Source organism: Musa acuminata, chromosome BXJ1-7 (genome assembly GCF_036884655.1).
Source record: "Musa acuminata AAA Group cultivar baxijiao chromosome BXJ1-7, Cavendish_Baxijiao_AAA, whole genome shotgun sequence".
Lineage (NCBI taxonomy): Eukaryota > Viridiplantae > Streptophyta > Magnoliopsida > Zingiberales > Musaceae > Musa > Musa acuminata.
In genome coordinates, this window is record NC_088333.1 from 36,873,399 (window position 1) to 36,890,531 (window position 17,133).

General features: G+C 33.2%; 1 protein-coding gene across 1 annotated transcript in view; it reads left to right on the forward strand.

Moving 5' to 3' along the window:
- The window catches only part of LOC135679729 (alpha-humulene synthase-like), a 37,532-nt gene that overhangs the window by 18,940 nt on the left and 1,459 nt on the right, over positions 1-17,133 (forward strand). Inside the window, exons 2-5 of the mRNA XM_065193711.1 lie at positions 14,629-14,795; positions 14,959-15,217; positions 16,180-16,552; positions 16,711-16,929. Of these exons, the coding sequence (XP_065049783.1) occupies positions 14,629-14,795; positions 14,959-15,217; positions 16,180-16,552; positions 16,711-16,929 (1,018 nt within the window). The remainder of the gene's footprint in view (positions 1-14,628; positions 14,796-14,958; positions 15,218-16,179; positions 16,553-16,710; positions 16,930-17,133) is intronic.

Sequence of the window (17,133 nt, forward strand, 5' to 3'; positions counted from 1 at the left end):
ACTAAAGTTTATATAATATTATTTATAGTTTGAGAGCGAGTAGACTTTTTCTGATATGATGAGTTTGACACTATTTAGAGTTTCTAATAAAACTTAATAAACGAATATATACATGATTTATAGTTTCTATTACGAGGATGGATGCAAAACTAATTATATCTCATCTTTTTCCTATATTATTGGATGAGATTATTATTGCTCTCAACCAATTGGCCTCGGCAAGAGTGACCAAACAAAAAATATACCATGGGTTCTAGAATGAATTAAAATTCTTGATTCAATAGGTATTTTCTAGCTTTCACAATAATTGTTACATTTCACCCAGTTGGGTTCTAGAATGAATTAAAATTCTTGATTCAATAGGTATTTTCTAGCTTTCACAATAATTGTTACATTTCACCCAGTTGGGAGAAAACCTTCATTCCCAAAAATATCAATGCCACCATGATCATAGATCATAGACCATTTGCAAAATAATATCCAAGTTCTAGTCCATAAGGAAAGACTCCTCCCGTTCTCCTAAAATTTAATTTGGAAAAAAGATTTTGACTCAATCTCCTCGGAAGCATCATTCTTATCTTTTGGAAAATAAATTTTCTATCTAAATTCTTCGATTGAATCTATGCTTGTATCCTATATCATTCTTTCTCTTGCTTCGTTAATGGTAAGTTCTCTCTCGGTTTAAAGGTAGGAGGTGTGTGAGACAAAGAGAACCTCTTTCTTTCTATCTCTTCATCATTACACTATTAGATTATGTGGTCCTATTTAATTAGGTAAGATATTTTATATATATAATTAGATTTTGATTATGATTATTGGCCAATAGAAAAGAAGTTCATGTTAAAGTAGAATTCTTTGTGAGATAATCTTGATAGGAGGAACTCTAATAATAACTTATCCTAGACCTTCTACTCTCGCCTATAAATAAACATGACCTCTAAGGGGTTAAATAAGAGACATCTCAATGCATTTTGAGAGATTAAAATTTTTCTCTTAATCTTCCTAATCCATCAATCTAGGTGGTCTTGTAAAAAGATAAGAAGTGAGGAGAATGATTTAGTTCTCCTAGTTCTCCTTATAGATGCTCCTAGTTCTCCTTGCAGATTGATATCTTAAATCCGATGATGGGGCGCTTGTAGATCAGATAAGATTTATTCTTCTGAACAATAATAAAAGGTAAGCATCGTAATATTGTTAGATCTAATTTTATTTGATTTCAATCTTGGTATAAAATTTTTTTCGCATTATAGATAGCATGATTACAGATTTTATGCTAACACACACAACAAGTGTTCTCTACTTTGATTGGTTCTTTTATTTCTAGAGCAAACTTGCCTTCTTCAAAATCAAAGATATTGTTGCCTCACACTTTATGTTTGCCAATGATGTTTTGTTTGTATTTTTGTTCAACTCTAATTCTTATACCAATATTACTTTAAATCCTCAACTCTTATATGGGAGAATTGAGTCTTAGTGTTGAGAATTGATTCATAGGTAATTATATAAGTAGTTGTTATGTTTTAGGTGGTTCTAGTTATGTTCTAGGTACTTCTACCTAAGTGCCCCATTATCTAAGGAGTTATTATCATGGGGGGGTAATTCATACACCTAATTTAATCATAGGTGACATAGTTATCATTAGGTCTCATAAATAGCATCATGGTTCATGAAGCAAAGGTACACCTCTTGGGAATGTTTTGTAAGTATTCTTAGTCTTACCTCTTGTTAATGCTACTTTGGTTTTCTTAATTGAATGCATTCTTTTTTAATTGCATCATAGTATTCTTTTTTTATTATTTTCTTGCTCCTTCATCCTCAACATTTGTAGTCTCAACCTCTTATTTTCATCTTTTCGAACAAATACTATAAATTTTGGTATATTAAGATGAAGACTCTATTCAAGTCTCAAGATCTTTGGGAATAGATAATGGATATGCAGATCTAGATGAAGAAACTAGGTTGGGTAAATCTTTAATCCCTTCATTATTAGTTTAAAATTGTATTTATGAAAAGCAATGAATTGATATTATATTTTCTTTCTTGAGTGATTGAAATTTTATATTAAACATCTTCATGATCATATAATTATTGCAAAAGCTTTAAGGAGCTTAACTCCGAAATTTGATCATGTTATTATTACAATTGAGGAGTTAAAAGAATTATTTATCATTTCATTTGATGAACTAATGAGTTTCTTGCAAGAATATGAAGCAAAGTTAAACAAGTCACTTGAAAAAAAATAAAGAAAAAGTATTTCAGGGGAAGTCTTCTGCTTCAAAAGAATAGACAAAAAATTAATAGAAAGAGGATATATAATAGAGAAGGATTTCTTGGTATAGGAAATAGAAGAGGAAGAGGAAGAGAACACTTCGATAGGCATGATAAATAAAAACAATCAAATTATGATAAAAAAACTATAATAGTAGAATTTAATGTCATTATTATAAAAAGTTTAGTCACAAAAAGATGATTGTTGGAAAAGAGAAAACTAAATAAGTTATATGGAGGAAAATGAAGAAAATAATAAGTTGTTTATGATAAATTCACAAGTTAATAATATCTCAAATGATATTTGATAGGTGGATAGTAAATATTTTAATCATATGTTAGACATAAGATCAATGTTTAGAGCTATTGATAAAACTCACAAGTTGAAAGTTAGACTTGAAGATAATAAGCAAATCCAAGTGGAAAGGACAGGAATAATTGAAGTGACGACAAGTCAAAGGAAGGTAAAACACCTTGATATTATATTTTTTTCTCTAATATATCAAATAACTTGTTGAATATTGGACAATTGATAGATGACTGATATTAAATTATTTTTTATGATGGTTTATGCACTATTAAAGTTAAAAAATCTAGTTTGATTATAGTAAATACTTGTATGATATAAAACAAGATGTTTATACTTAATATTTCAAATATTAAAATGAATACTCTTATTATAACTCAAAAGAATGAGTCTAATTTGTGACATTTAAGATATAGACACATTAACATTAAGGGTTTAAGTTTATTAATTAAATAATAATAATTTTTAGATTGTTTAAAATTAATACACTTGATATATATGAATGATGCATTTATGATAAACAAAGTAAAAAATTATTTCCTATTGAAAAAGCATGGAGAGCATCTAATTATCTCGAGTTAATTCATGCTAATTTATGTGGATTTATGAATATAAAATTATTTGGTAAAAGTCAACATTTTTTATTATTTATATATGATTATAGCTACATGAGTTAGGTATATTTTCTGAAATTAAAATATAAAATATTTGATAATTTTTAAAAATTGAAGACACTTATAGAAAGGCAAAGTAGTATATGTATATAGCACCATATATACCAGAACAAAATAGTGTAGCTGAACATAATAATCGAACTATCATGAAATAGTAATAAGTTCACTTAAAAGAAAGCATCTTCTTCTGAATTAATTTTGGGTAGAAGTAGTTGCAACAATAATTTATTTGTTAAATATTTCACCAATAAAGACTATTATGAATCGAACTCCTTTTGAAGCTTGATATGGTATGAAGAGCCAAGTATAACCCATCTAAGAATTTTTAGTTATATTACTTATGCTTTAGCAAATTCACAAAATCATCGTAAGCTTGATCAAAAATTTTAAAAATACATCTTAATTGATTATTCCTTACAATCAAAAGTATATTAATTATATAATCCTATTAGTAATAAAGTTATTATTAATAGAAATATTATGTTTGATGAAATGATAAGTTAAAATTGGGAGACCAATGAAGGTGAAAAATAAATTCAAACTCCAGCAAAACTAGACACTCCATATAATCAAGCGATAGATCTTACTCCAATAAGTTAATCATTAGCCTCACCCAGTAGCAATTCAGATTCATCAAATGATTCCTTAGATGAAACCTCTCAAGGAAAATTCAGATCACTGATAGAAATTTATGATTCAATATTTGTTTTATTTATTTTAGATTCTATAAGTTTTAAGGAAGTAATTGAAAAAGAGGAATGACGAAAGGCAATGAAAGAAAAAATTAAGTCAATTAAAAAGAATGAAACCTAAGAGCTAACGAATCTACTAAAAGAAAAGAATGCTATTGGATTAAAATGGGTGTTCAAAACAAAGTAGAATATAGATAGAAGTATCCAAAAGCACAAGGCTTTGCTTATAGCAAAAGGATATTCATAGCAATAAGTTATTAATTTTGATGATATTCCAATTCCTAGATTCGAAACCATGAGAATTGTCTTAGATTTAGTTGCTTACTTGAGTTGACCTATTTATTAATTTGATATAAAATCTATATTTTAAAATGAAGATTTATAAGAAAAGATTTTTATTACTTAACCCAAAGGTTTTTTAGTTAAAGGATATGAAAAAAAGATGTATGAGCTAAAGAAACTTTCTATGGGCTTAAACAAGCTCCAAGGGCATTGTATAGCAAAATTGATTATTATTTTCATCAAAATTAGTTTAAGATGAGCAATAATAAACCTACTCTTTGTCTAAAGAAGGAGGGTAAATATAATATTCTCATATTTTGCCTTTATATTAATGATATTATATATATGGGTTCATCTAACTCTTTTATGATAGAATTTAAAAAATACATGATAAATAAATTTGAAATGTCAAATTTAGGTTTATTGCACTATTTTCATAGGTTGAAGGTGAAGCAAGGATCAAATAAACTTTTTTATTTCATAAAGAAAATATGCAATGGTTCTATTTAAAAAGTCTAACATGATTAATTGAAAGCTACAATAACACCCATGAATATAAATGAGAAATTGAAACTTAAAGATGGTACATATTTAATAAATGCAAGATACTACAAAAATTTTGGTTGGATGTTTGATTTATCTAACTCATACTCAACCAAATATTACCTTTTCTATTGATGTAGCATATAGGTTTATGCATAATCTAAGCAAACATCATCTCGGAGCTATTAAAAAATTCTATGTTATATTGCTAAAATTATAGATTATGACATTTGGTATTATCATAATTTTAAATATAAATTATTTGGTTTCATTGATAATGATTGGGCAGGAGCTTTGGATGAAAAATAGAGTACTTTAGGTAATATTTTTAACCGCAGATCATGAGCCATATCTTGGAGTTCAAAGAAGCAAGTAACAACTACACTATCATAATCTGAAGCAGAATATGTAGTTGCAACATCAGCAGCTTATTAAGCAATATGACTTAGAAAACTTCTTCGAGAACTTCATTAAGAATAAAAGGATGCAACTAAAATATTTTATAACAACAAAGCCACAATTGCAATAACGAAGAATCCAACTTTTCATGGAAGAACGAAGCATATAGAGATTATCATTTCATCTGGGATTTTCTAGCAAGTATTCATAATAGTGAAGTATTGTACCACAGATGAACAAGTTGCAGATATTCTCACCATCACTTATATTTCATAAGCATATTTATTTCATGTCTCAAATCAGTTTATGTTATTATGAATTGAGGGAGAGTGTTGAGAATTGATTCATAGGTAGTTATCTCAGTAGTTGTCATATTTTAAATAGTTCTGACTATGTTCCAAATAGTTCTACCTAAGTGGTCTATAATCTAAAAAGTTATTATGATGAGGATAGTTCCTACGCCTAACTTAATCATGGGTGAGATGATGAGGTGAAATATATTGAATCTCAAATTTTGATGATAAAATCAATTGGTGAATTAATGATCTAATTCATATGTTGAGATAAGTGATACAGGACTAACTACAATCGTGAGAAAGGCAAAATGATTAAGGAAGAATCAAAGTTGGGCCGAAGTGAATGATCGGGCATCGGGCCAGATGAATTAAGAGATACATCGAAGGATCATACGATGTAGTGAAAGCTCGCCGGAAGTTCACTAGGAGTTCGTTGGAAGTTCACCGAAAGTTCGGCTAAACAATTGACGTGCTAGACAAATTAGGTTGCTTGTATTTTAATTGTTTTAGCCTTAAATATCATAGTTATGACTTAAAATTGAGTTAGTTTTGGGAGAAATCCTACTAACTCAAATAGGGGCCAATTGGGCCCTTAACAAGGCTGAATTGGGTTGGTTGGATGGCCCATTCAGCCACTTGGAGCCATGTCAAGTGGTGGCACCACCCAAACTAGGTAGTGGTACCGCCTAAACTAGGCGGTGGTACTGCTTGAGGCTTAGCCTCTCAGGTGGTCTGGGCGATGGTACCACCGATAGTTAATGCTACCAGGCAGTGGTATCGCCCTGTCAAGCGGTGGTATCGCTTGAGCCCGGTCTTCGATGCTTTGTCAGACAGTCATACCACTTAGACTAGGTGGTGGTACCACCCAATAATGATGGTGGTACCGCTAATACCTCGGAAATCCAAGATGAGACACTGTTTGGCTCTATTTTTAAAGCCATTGGGGCCTATAAATACCCCACTCCTTTCTGTATTATTAAAGTATTGAATCATGAATTTTTATGATGAAAATAATTGATAAAGTTATAATCTAATATGTACTTTCTTGTTGCTCTTCATTACTGTTGTTTTCTTCCTTAATTGCACTCTTATTCTAAGTCAAACACACTTTCAACATCTTTTTTGATATGTTTCTATCAAGCTGAAAGTTTCGAAACGAATCAATTTTTACGATAATACTAATTTATACCCCCCCCCCTCTTAGTGCTAACTTGATTCTAATAAAATAGTTATCATTAGGTTATATAAATATGACTATGGTTCGTGAACCAAAGATGTATGCAGATAGGAATATTTTATTAGTGTTTTTAATCATACCTTTTGTTTAATATTATTTTATTTTTTTATTAAAAAAATTCTCTTTTAATTATACCGTAATATTATGTTTTTATCATTTTCTTGCTCCCTCATCCTCACATGTCCTCTTCTTTTAAATACAACATGTCTTGAAACTCTTATAATATGTTTATTCTTATTTTCAATACCGAATGATATTTTTGTTTGAAAAGAAAAGAGTGCCGATAGATGAGAGAAATTGATTGTATACAATTAAAGCACAAGATGCTGTAATAATGGAAGGATTAGCAATTCTTAAAGCCCTAAATATGCTTTTGCTAACATCGTCATCGTCACCTACGTAAACAGCAATATATACACTCCCTGATTCCTAGATGGCATTGTCTTTTACATTGCTATCCTTTGTGCGAAGCTGAAGGTTGTTAAGTTCAGCTTCATCCCTAACAATCACCATCTTGCATTTGTTTGGGGAGAACTCACGAGGTACTCTTCCTTTTGGAACGCTGTTGCAACAGCCCTGCCTAGCAGCTGTAACTCACTTTCTTAGGTGCTAATGCGTCTCATGTGAGGCTGCAGTTCCAGATGATTTCCCGTATTGAAGTCGTGGAGCTGATCATCCACCACAGAGAAGGGAATAAGCACAGCCACATGTTCGCCGGAAGGCTTGAAACACGAGGACAGACTCATCGGCCGACTGATGGAAAAGCTCTCCATGAAATAGATTGTGGCACGAGACGTCCCATCATGTCCGTGGGGTTCGGAACATTCCATAAGCAGTCTTTAATATTTGGAGATCCCATCATAGATAGGAATTCCAATAATTTTCTTCTAATATATATTAAGAAAAATCCGCCAACAGTTGTTTTTGCCTATTCTTATTTCTAGAATTTTTAATAAAATAAATATTTTTAATATCTGGAATACTCTTAACTTGTTAGTCACCTACGAACAGATCGGTCAGAGCAGTTGACTGTGCTGCAATTAAAGCACACAATACTGTAATAGCGGAAGGAATAGCAACTTGAAACCCTAAATTTTTTACAGCGCAGGAGGGCTTAAGCAAGATATGGATTCTTCAGTCTTTAATAATGCTACTCTTTGTATGAGCCAGAAGGTTGTGGAGTTCAGCTTCATCCCCACACAACTTAACACTTCTGCTCACAATCATCTTTATTTTGGGAAGGCTGATGCGACAGCCTTGCCTAGCAGCCGCAACACTCTTTCTTAAGTGCTAATGCATTCCCTTTTTCGAAAAACAAAAACAAAACTGTAGCTGTAGCTGACATTAAGTCCAAATATAAGTCTCATTTGATTTGAGGCTGCAGTTACAAGTCACCCACCGTGATGAACTCCCGGAGCTGATCATCCACCACTGAGAAGAGATCAGCACAGCCACATGTTCGCGGAAAGGCGTCAAACACAAAAGCACTCTTTAACAAAGACCTGACGTCGAAAACAACTCATCTTCGGTTGATGGAAACATGTATTTATTTGAATTTGAGTCAAATAAAATTCACGATGTTTTAAGTACAATTTTCCTATAATAGGTTGAATTCCAACATGTTTTCTTTTTATTTAATTATTTTAAATATAATTTAAGCACATAAGATGAATACATATCTATTTTTAATTTATTTGAATTTGATTATGTATACTGATCTTCCAGATCTCATATTTTAAATTAAAAAGGAATGTACCCAAAGACCCTTACGAATCAGTACACATAATCTTATCTTTAAATATTTACATCTAACTAATTATTATTTAAATATTCAAATTGGATTTGAGTATATATATATATTTTTTTTATCAAGATCCAATTGATCCCATTGCTAAATCACAATTGAGTTATAGAGCATGAGAGATATACTTGTTTATAGGAAGTTAAAGCATTATTAATGGAGCATCACGAGGAATACCACCTCAAAGAATTTAACCCTCTAGATTGCAAACTAGGCCAGGCTGTTGCCATTGCAACGGGGGCCATGTATGTAATGCAGCCTTTTTTAATTACAGAAAATTGACAGACGATTGATGGATGACAAGGAGCATAGCCTCCACAAAGTGAACATGCTGTTGCCATGGGAGTATACTTTGATTTGTGAATGACTTGAAGGTGGTGGAATGATTTAGCTCCCTCAAAAAATCTCAATTTTGCTCGAGATAGAACGGTGGAATGCTACTTCTGGATCCTGGGAGTATTGTTTGAACTTTACTATTCTCGTGCACGAGTGATAATGACCGAGGTGATTGCCTTTATTTCAATTCTAGACGACATATATGATATCTATAGCGGAGGAGCGTTAACAACTGGCTAAAGCAATTCAAAGGTTTACAAATTTCATATCGATGGATAGATTACCTTTTACTATCATGGCTCATCATATGATAACAAAAGGTGCCACTTATAATATCACATAATAGTTTTACCCATCGTGTATAGCAAAATAATAACATCTATGTTTATGTTATGTTTTTCTAAAGATGGTGAAACTAATACACAGGTGGGACGCGAAGGTTGTTCATCAATTATTAGAGTATATGAAGGATTATTATCTAAATCTAATCTACACTTTGAAGAGTTTGAAGATTTATTGAGAAATATCACATAACCTATTTTTATTATTTTAATATTCTTCTTATTCTTATTATTTTCACTTTTCAGATGCGATAGTATTAAACTTAGATTGTCAAACTTAGATTATCCTACTCATAGACACTACTCATAAATTATAATCATTAAGAAATAGTTTTGTTTTACTTGGGTACTCATGAAACATTTATCTGAAGCTTATTTTGAGGAATCTAAATAGAGTGCTCAACATTGCGTGCCAACTTTGGAAAAACATCTACCTATTTCCCTTATAAGTTCAGCATATCCTATACTCGAATGTGTTTCTTTCGTTAGAATGGGAGAAATAGCAACTAAGGAGGCATTTGAGTGGATTACTAGTTTCCCAAAGATTGTCCAAGCTGCTGCAATAATTGATCGTATCATGAATGACATTACCTCACATGAGGTATGTGTTGAGCTGACAGCTCACTAGATTCAGCCTACGGTGAGCTTTAACAGCCCACAATCCACCTTCATTTTCTCTAAACCCCATATTTATATTAGGGGGGTATGACAGCTACGTTTTTAAGGCAGAAAAAAGAAGCAGCAAGGACGAAAATAGCTATAGTAACTTGATTCAAAAAGGAGGAGAAAAACAAGATAAAGAAATGGAAGAAAATAAAGATAACATAGAGAGACTATTCTCAATCATCTAATAACGTTATCATCTCAAGTTAGATCAGATCTATAATAGATTCTTATTGTGATTACTTAGGGAGAATTTAGATATTGTACACAGTGACGCGATCCTTGTATCTCAGTTATTCTCTTGTGATTGTTGCTAGGGTTTTAGGCAGGAGATTGAGATTTGTATACTCATTATTCTTATAGTAGATTATCTCTAGTTTATCCCGTGATTTTTACCCTTCACATTGGAGAGGTTTTCCATGTAAATCTTAGTATTCCACTACGTGTTATGGCTTGCTAGTATTTGTTCATATACAAAAGTTTATTTCTCTTTATATCCCATCAATTGATATTAGAGCAGGGTTTTGGTGATTTAATTTTGTATTTGAATATGGAGGCTAGTAATGTTTCTCACATGATTAGCTTGAATAGAAACAATTGGATGATATGAAAGCCAAGAATAGAATATCTCTTATATTGCATCGATTTGTATGAACCTTTGCAAGAGGATAGTGTAAAACCTACAAAATGATGAGTGGAAAATGTTAAATAAAAAAATAATTGAGTTTATTCGATAGTGGCTTGATGATAGTGTCTTTCACCATGTTTCTATTGAAAGTTATGCATATTCTCTTTGAAAAAAGTTGGAAAACCTTTATGAAAGAAAAATAGCTAGCAACAAAGTTTTTTTTATCAGAAAACTTGTGAACCTAAAAAAGTGCTACGTGTCCTCCTCCTCCCTTTCTAATCTTGTGATCATTCAAGAGAGGTGTGAGGTTTGTAAGGGTTATCTCCTAAACCTATTAAAAAGAGAAAGAGTTGTAAGAGGGTAGTTGGTCTTTGCCTATTGAAGAAAAACCATTAGTTGATGCCGGTGGCCTCAACGGAAGAGGAATCGGGAGTGTACGTAAGTCACGACGATCGAACCATTATAAATTGTTTAACAATTTCCTTTATGCTTTTCATTTATAATTGCTAACTGATTTGCTTGCTCACTTATTTACTATACTTACAAATGCTTTCAAGTTTAAACATATTTTCGATATTGATTTTCATCAAACGAGTTTTTCAAATCGACATTTTTACGTAAGCACTAATTCCCCCCCTCCCCCCTCCCTCTCCTCTCCTCTTTCCTCTTAGTATTGTATTAATCCTAAAGAGCATGAAAGTGTGAACAAAAGTCTTGACATATTGGGTGTGAAAGTATTGTAAATGTGCTAAGTGTCCTCCTCCTCCTCCTTCTTTAGCTTTGTTATCAATCTAAGAGAGGTATGAGATTTGTAAAAGGTTATCTCCTAAATTTGTAAAAAGGAGAAAGAGTTGTAAGAGCGTGGTTGGTTTATACCCATTAAAGGAAGACCGTTAATAAATGACGGTGGCCTCAACGGAGGAAGCATCGGGAGTGAACATAGGTCACGATGATCGAACCACTATAAAATTGGTGTGTACTTTCTTGTTGCTCTTCATTACTATTGTTTTCTGCCTTAATTGCTTATCAATCTTATTCCAAGTCAAGCACACTTTCAATATCTTTTCCGATATGTTTTTATCAAGCCAAAAGTTTTGAATCGAATTAATTTTTACGATAGCACTAACTTACTCCCCCCTTAATGCCAACTTGATCCTAACAAAATAGTTATCATTAGGTCATATAAATATGACTATGGTTCATGAAACAAAGATGTGTGCATATAGGAATATTTTATGAGTGTTCTTGATCATACCTCTTGTTTAATATTATTTTATTTTTTATTAAAAAATTTCTCTTTTAGTTGTATCGTAATATTCTGTTTTTATCATTTTCTTATTCCCCATCCTCACAGGTCCTCTTCTTTTAAATACAACATGTCTTGAAACTGTTATAATATGTTTATTCTTATTTTCGTTACCGAATGATATTTTTGTTTGAAAACAAAAGAGTGCCGATAGATGAGAGAAATTGATTGTATACAATTAAAGCACAAGATGCTGTAATAATGGAAGGATTAGCAATTCTTAAAGCCCTAAATATGCTTCTGCTAACATCGTCACCTACGTAAACAGCAATATATACACTCCCTGATTCCTAGATGGCATTGTCTTTTACATTGCTATCCTTTGTGCGAAGCTGAAGGTTGTTAAGTTCAGCTTCATCCCTAACAATCACCATCTTGCATTTGTTTGGGGAGAACTCGCAAGGTACTCTTCCTTTTGGAACGCTGTTGCAACAGCCCTGCCTAGCAGCTGGAACTCACTTTCTTAGGTGCTAATGCGTCTCATGTGAGGCTGCAGTTCCAGATAACTTCCAAGTCGTGGAGCTGATCATCCACCACAGAGAAGGGAATAAGCACAGCCACATGTTCGCCGGAAGGCTTGAAACACGAGGACAGACTCATCGGCCGACTGATGGAAAAGCTCTCCATGAAATAGATTGTGGCACGAGACGTCCCATCATGTCCGTGGGGTTCGGAACCTTCCATAAGAAGTCTTTAATATTTGGAGATCCCATCATAGATATGAATTCCAATAATTTTCTTCTAATATATATTAAGAAAATCCGGCAATATGTTGTTTTTGCCTATTCATTTAAGCATAATTGGATAGATTTTGGAAAGAAGTTTTTTTTTTTTTTTTAACTTTTGTCAAAAAGAATCTTTTATTTCTAGAATTTTTTAATAATATATATATGTTTAATATCTGGAATACTCTTAAGTTGATAGTCACCTACCAACAGATCGGTCAGAGCTGTTGACTGTGCTGCAATTAAAGCACACAATACTGTAATAGCGGAAGGAATAGCAACTTGAAACCCTAAATTTTTTACAGCGCAGGAGGGCTTAAGCAAGATATGGATTCTGCAGTCTTTAATAATGCTACTCATTGTATGAGGCTGAAGGTTGTGGAGTTCAGCTTCATCCCCACACAACTTAACACTTCTGCTCACAATCATCTATATTTTGGGAAGGCTGATGCGACAGCCTTGCCTAGCAGTCGCAACACTCTTTCTTAAGTGCTAATGCATTCCCTTTGACAAACGATTGATGGATGACAAGGAGGAGCATAGCCTCGACAAAGTGAACATGCTGTTGCCATGGGAATCCATAGTCCCTTGTGTTGGAATTCGTTATAAATTCCAACACAAGGGGACATGCTCTTGCCATCTGCCAGCTTTAGTTTTTTTTCCACATAAAAAGTGGAGACTATGGAGTTGCTGTCACTTGCTCCAGGTGATGAGGTTGTGGTTCGCAAGTCTGCAGGCTTTCTTCCGAGTGTGTGTAGAGACTGCTTTATCATGTTATACCACTTGAGGATCTGATAACAAAATGTTCAATGAATAGTATATACGCAGCAGATTTAGATGATCTAATAGTACGTACACCCAGATTTAGATAATCTCCAAAACGTTCAATGAATAGTATGTACACAGCAGCTTAGCTGATAACAAACCTGACGATTAATAGTAAGGCCATGAAATCAAATCCCGCTTGCCAATGGTGAAAAAAAAAAAAACTCTATTGGATCTACATTGCTTAGATCATACATCCTTGGGTTTCGTAATGATGGCATAAATATATCATTATAGATTTGAATAATTCATAGATTTAAGTTTATCCCATGTCGGCCGCCAAGCATGTGAGAGCATCGACCTGTGGGCAATCAAATTCCAAATCCTTTCATCTAAAAATCTCATGTGAACTTTCTTTTTTTTGTATGTTAACATATTTATATCAAAGAGACGATCCCTCGTGCGCCTTCTTTGAAATTAGTAATTGCTGCTTTAGTACTATGCCGTGCAACCAACCACACACATCCACATCTGGGAAAAATATTTGAGAATTCTATTACTGAAACTTGATTACTCCGAACAACAAAATCTATAGATTCCTTGGTTATATCTTAATCTTAACAACAAATCAAAATGAAACTATTGATCTCAATATCTACTTTGATAGGATTTGGAATTCCTCACTCAGTCTTATGCTCAAAATTGGTCCCAAACACCTTCTCTAGCATGAACCCTTTTGTGTTTTAATTTTTCGTTATGTTATGTCATGTTATTTTTTTAATTTATTATTTTATAAAATGATAATTATTTCGTCGATTAATCAAATTGGAGATTTGATGATTGAATAAAGATGAAGCATCCCAAAATGAACCAACTCATATGGGTGGATCACTCCTACAAGAATATGTAGATAGGTTTTGAAAGAAATTTAACCCTTTAAAGTAAAAAAGAGTTCGATTAATACACACATGGAAAAAATGTTAAAAGTTAAACTAAAGTTTATGTAATATTATTTATAGTTTGAGAGTGAGTAGACTGATATGATGAGTTTCACACTGTTTAGAGTTTATTATAAAACTTAAGTTAATATACGATTATATACATGATTTATAGTGTCTATTACGAGAGTGAGAGCAAGGGTGATGGATGCAAAACTAATTATATCTCGCCTTTTTCCTATATTATTAGAAGCAAAACTAATCATAGGACGTCAATTAAAGATGATGGATAAGCTAAAACATAAGCCAATCAAAAAGGAGCGTACAGTCCCTGATGGCCCATTCGTTATCTTCTTTCTCAGAAAACGTGACACTTCCGAAACCAAACCAGATTCAAGACTCTATAAATTGCTACACGAGGCTGCAGGCTCTCGCCATCCTGTCATCACTTGCATCCAGATCAGAATGGAGAACGTAATTTCGCAGCCACACGTTCCAGGTGATGAAGTGGTGATTCGCAAGTCTGTAAGCTACCATCCCACCGTTTGGGGTGATTACTTTATCTTACAGGCCCAGTCCTCCCCCAGTACACAGGCATGTATATACACATATATCTCACATAAGTTCTAAGTTTTAGGCAAGAAACTCTCCGAGAACGAATGGTGTTAATGTTTCATTAACATGAAAAATGTGCGCATGCTACTTTCTTTCGGTTTTGTTGGTTGAACAATTAATTGCTATGCTATGGAGGATGCAGGAGTGCGATGCAAGGATGCAAGAGAGAGCTGCAGAACTGATGGAGCAGGTAAGAAGCATGTTCAAGGACATTACCAACATCTTGCAAACTATGGACTTGGTCGATTCAATCCAGCTTCTTGGATTGAGTTATCACTTCGAGAAAGAAATAAGTGAAGCATTAAACCGAGTCCATGATGCCGATTTTAACGATCAGGCTCTCTACGATACTGCTCTCCGGTTTCGCCTGCTGAGACAACAAGGGTATCATGTGACCCCTGGTAATATGCTCTTACGTTTCCTTGGAGTAGATGTATTTGTATGTTTTATCTATAATTTTGTGTTCGCCTTGTGTTTACTTCAGGCATAGAAAAATTATGTTTGCAGAAGTAATTCGATTTGTGTTTTTAAATATGAAGGAGGATTTTTGTTTTAAGAAAGCAACTTAATCAGCCCATCGAAAAAACAGTCACCGGGTGACCTCACACTCTACTTTTTGATCTCCTATAACAACTATATTAAAAAATGTACTTTGTTCTATATATATATATATATATATATATATATATATATATATTCATGGATGATGAAGAGGTGTGATGCAAGGATGAAATAGAGATCTGAAGAACTCAGGGGGCAATTAAAGAGCATGTTCAATGATACTACTGGTCTGCTGCAGATCATGGAATTGATTGATCCAATCCAGCTTCTTGGATTGGATTATCACCTTCAGAAGGAAATAACAGAAGCATTAAGTCGAATCCATGATGCTAATATTGACGACCATGGTCTTTACCACACTGCTCTCTGGTTTCGGCTGCTCAGACAACAAGGATATTACGTGTCCCCAAGTAATATTCTCATTTCCTTTAATAAAACAGTAGTTGTCTGTGCTATCCACAAAATATGATACGACCTTTTTTTATCATCTTTTTTTTTTTTAATTAATCATAGATGAGAAACTTATGCTCGAAGTACTAAAGTCATTTGCATCGAAATTATGCTGATTTCATAGTTGAAGAACTATTTATATAATTTGTTGATGCCCTTCTTTATCTTGCTCTTTTTACACACTATATAATAAGGGCATGTTATTGTGACATTTTCTTGGGGACAATAAACATAAAAATCACACACAAAAGTAATTATATTGATCATCACGTAATTACTTAATCACAGCAAATTATTTTTGATAATATGGCTTTATTTTTTTCTATAAAACAAGAATCTTGTGTTTCTGTAGATGTTTTTAACAAGTTCAAAGATGAGAAAGGGAGTTTCATGTGTACCTTGGAAAGTGATGTGAAGGGACTGTTAAGCTTGTACAACGCAGCTCATCTTGGGACTCACAGGGAGATAATTCTTGATGAAGCCATCTCTTTTACCAGGAACCATCTATTATCTGCGTTAGGCGATCTTAAACCACCATTAACAACGCAAGTGTCTCTTGACCTCGAGACACCTCTATATAGAAGGATGAGAAGGCTCTTGGCAAGAGATTATATCTTTATATACCAAGAGGATGCCACACGAAATGATGTCATACTGGAGCTTGCAAAGCTGGACTTCAATATACTACAATCTCTTCATCGTGAGGAGCTCAAGAACATCTCTTTGTAAGGTCCCCTCACATTAATTTTTACTACTACTAGCCATATTTCTTCTTGATTTCTGCAAAGAGAAAGATCCATAGAGGATATGGTTAAGTAGATCGATTGTTGAATGATTTCATGTTTCTCATCTATATTTATTCTGGATCGTGGATGACTTGAAGGTGGTGGAACGAAATAGCACCCTTCAAAAGTCTCGAGTTTTCTCGAGACCGATTGGTGGAGTGCTACTATTGGACTCTGGGCATATACTTTGAACCCCACTATTCCCGTGCACGAATGATAACGGCCAAGGTCTTTGCCCTAATCACTATTATGGATGACATCTATGATGTCTATAGCACACTGGAGGAGAGTCGACAATTCACCGAGGCAATCCAAAGGTTTGGAAATCTTATATCGACCGAAAGATTATATTTCACTGACTTTGCATGCAATAGGCGATAACATAATGTGTCACTAAAAGCATGAAAATAGTTTCGACCATTGTGGATAACAAAACAATATTAATACTAGTAATAACAATAACAACAATATATGAAATATCAACTACTTTTTTTCTAAAGATGGGACTAATTCATATGCAG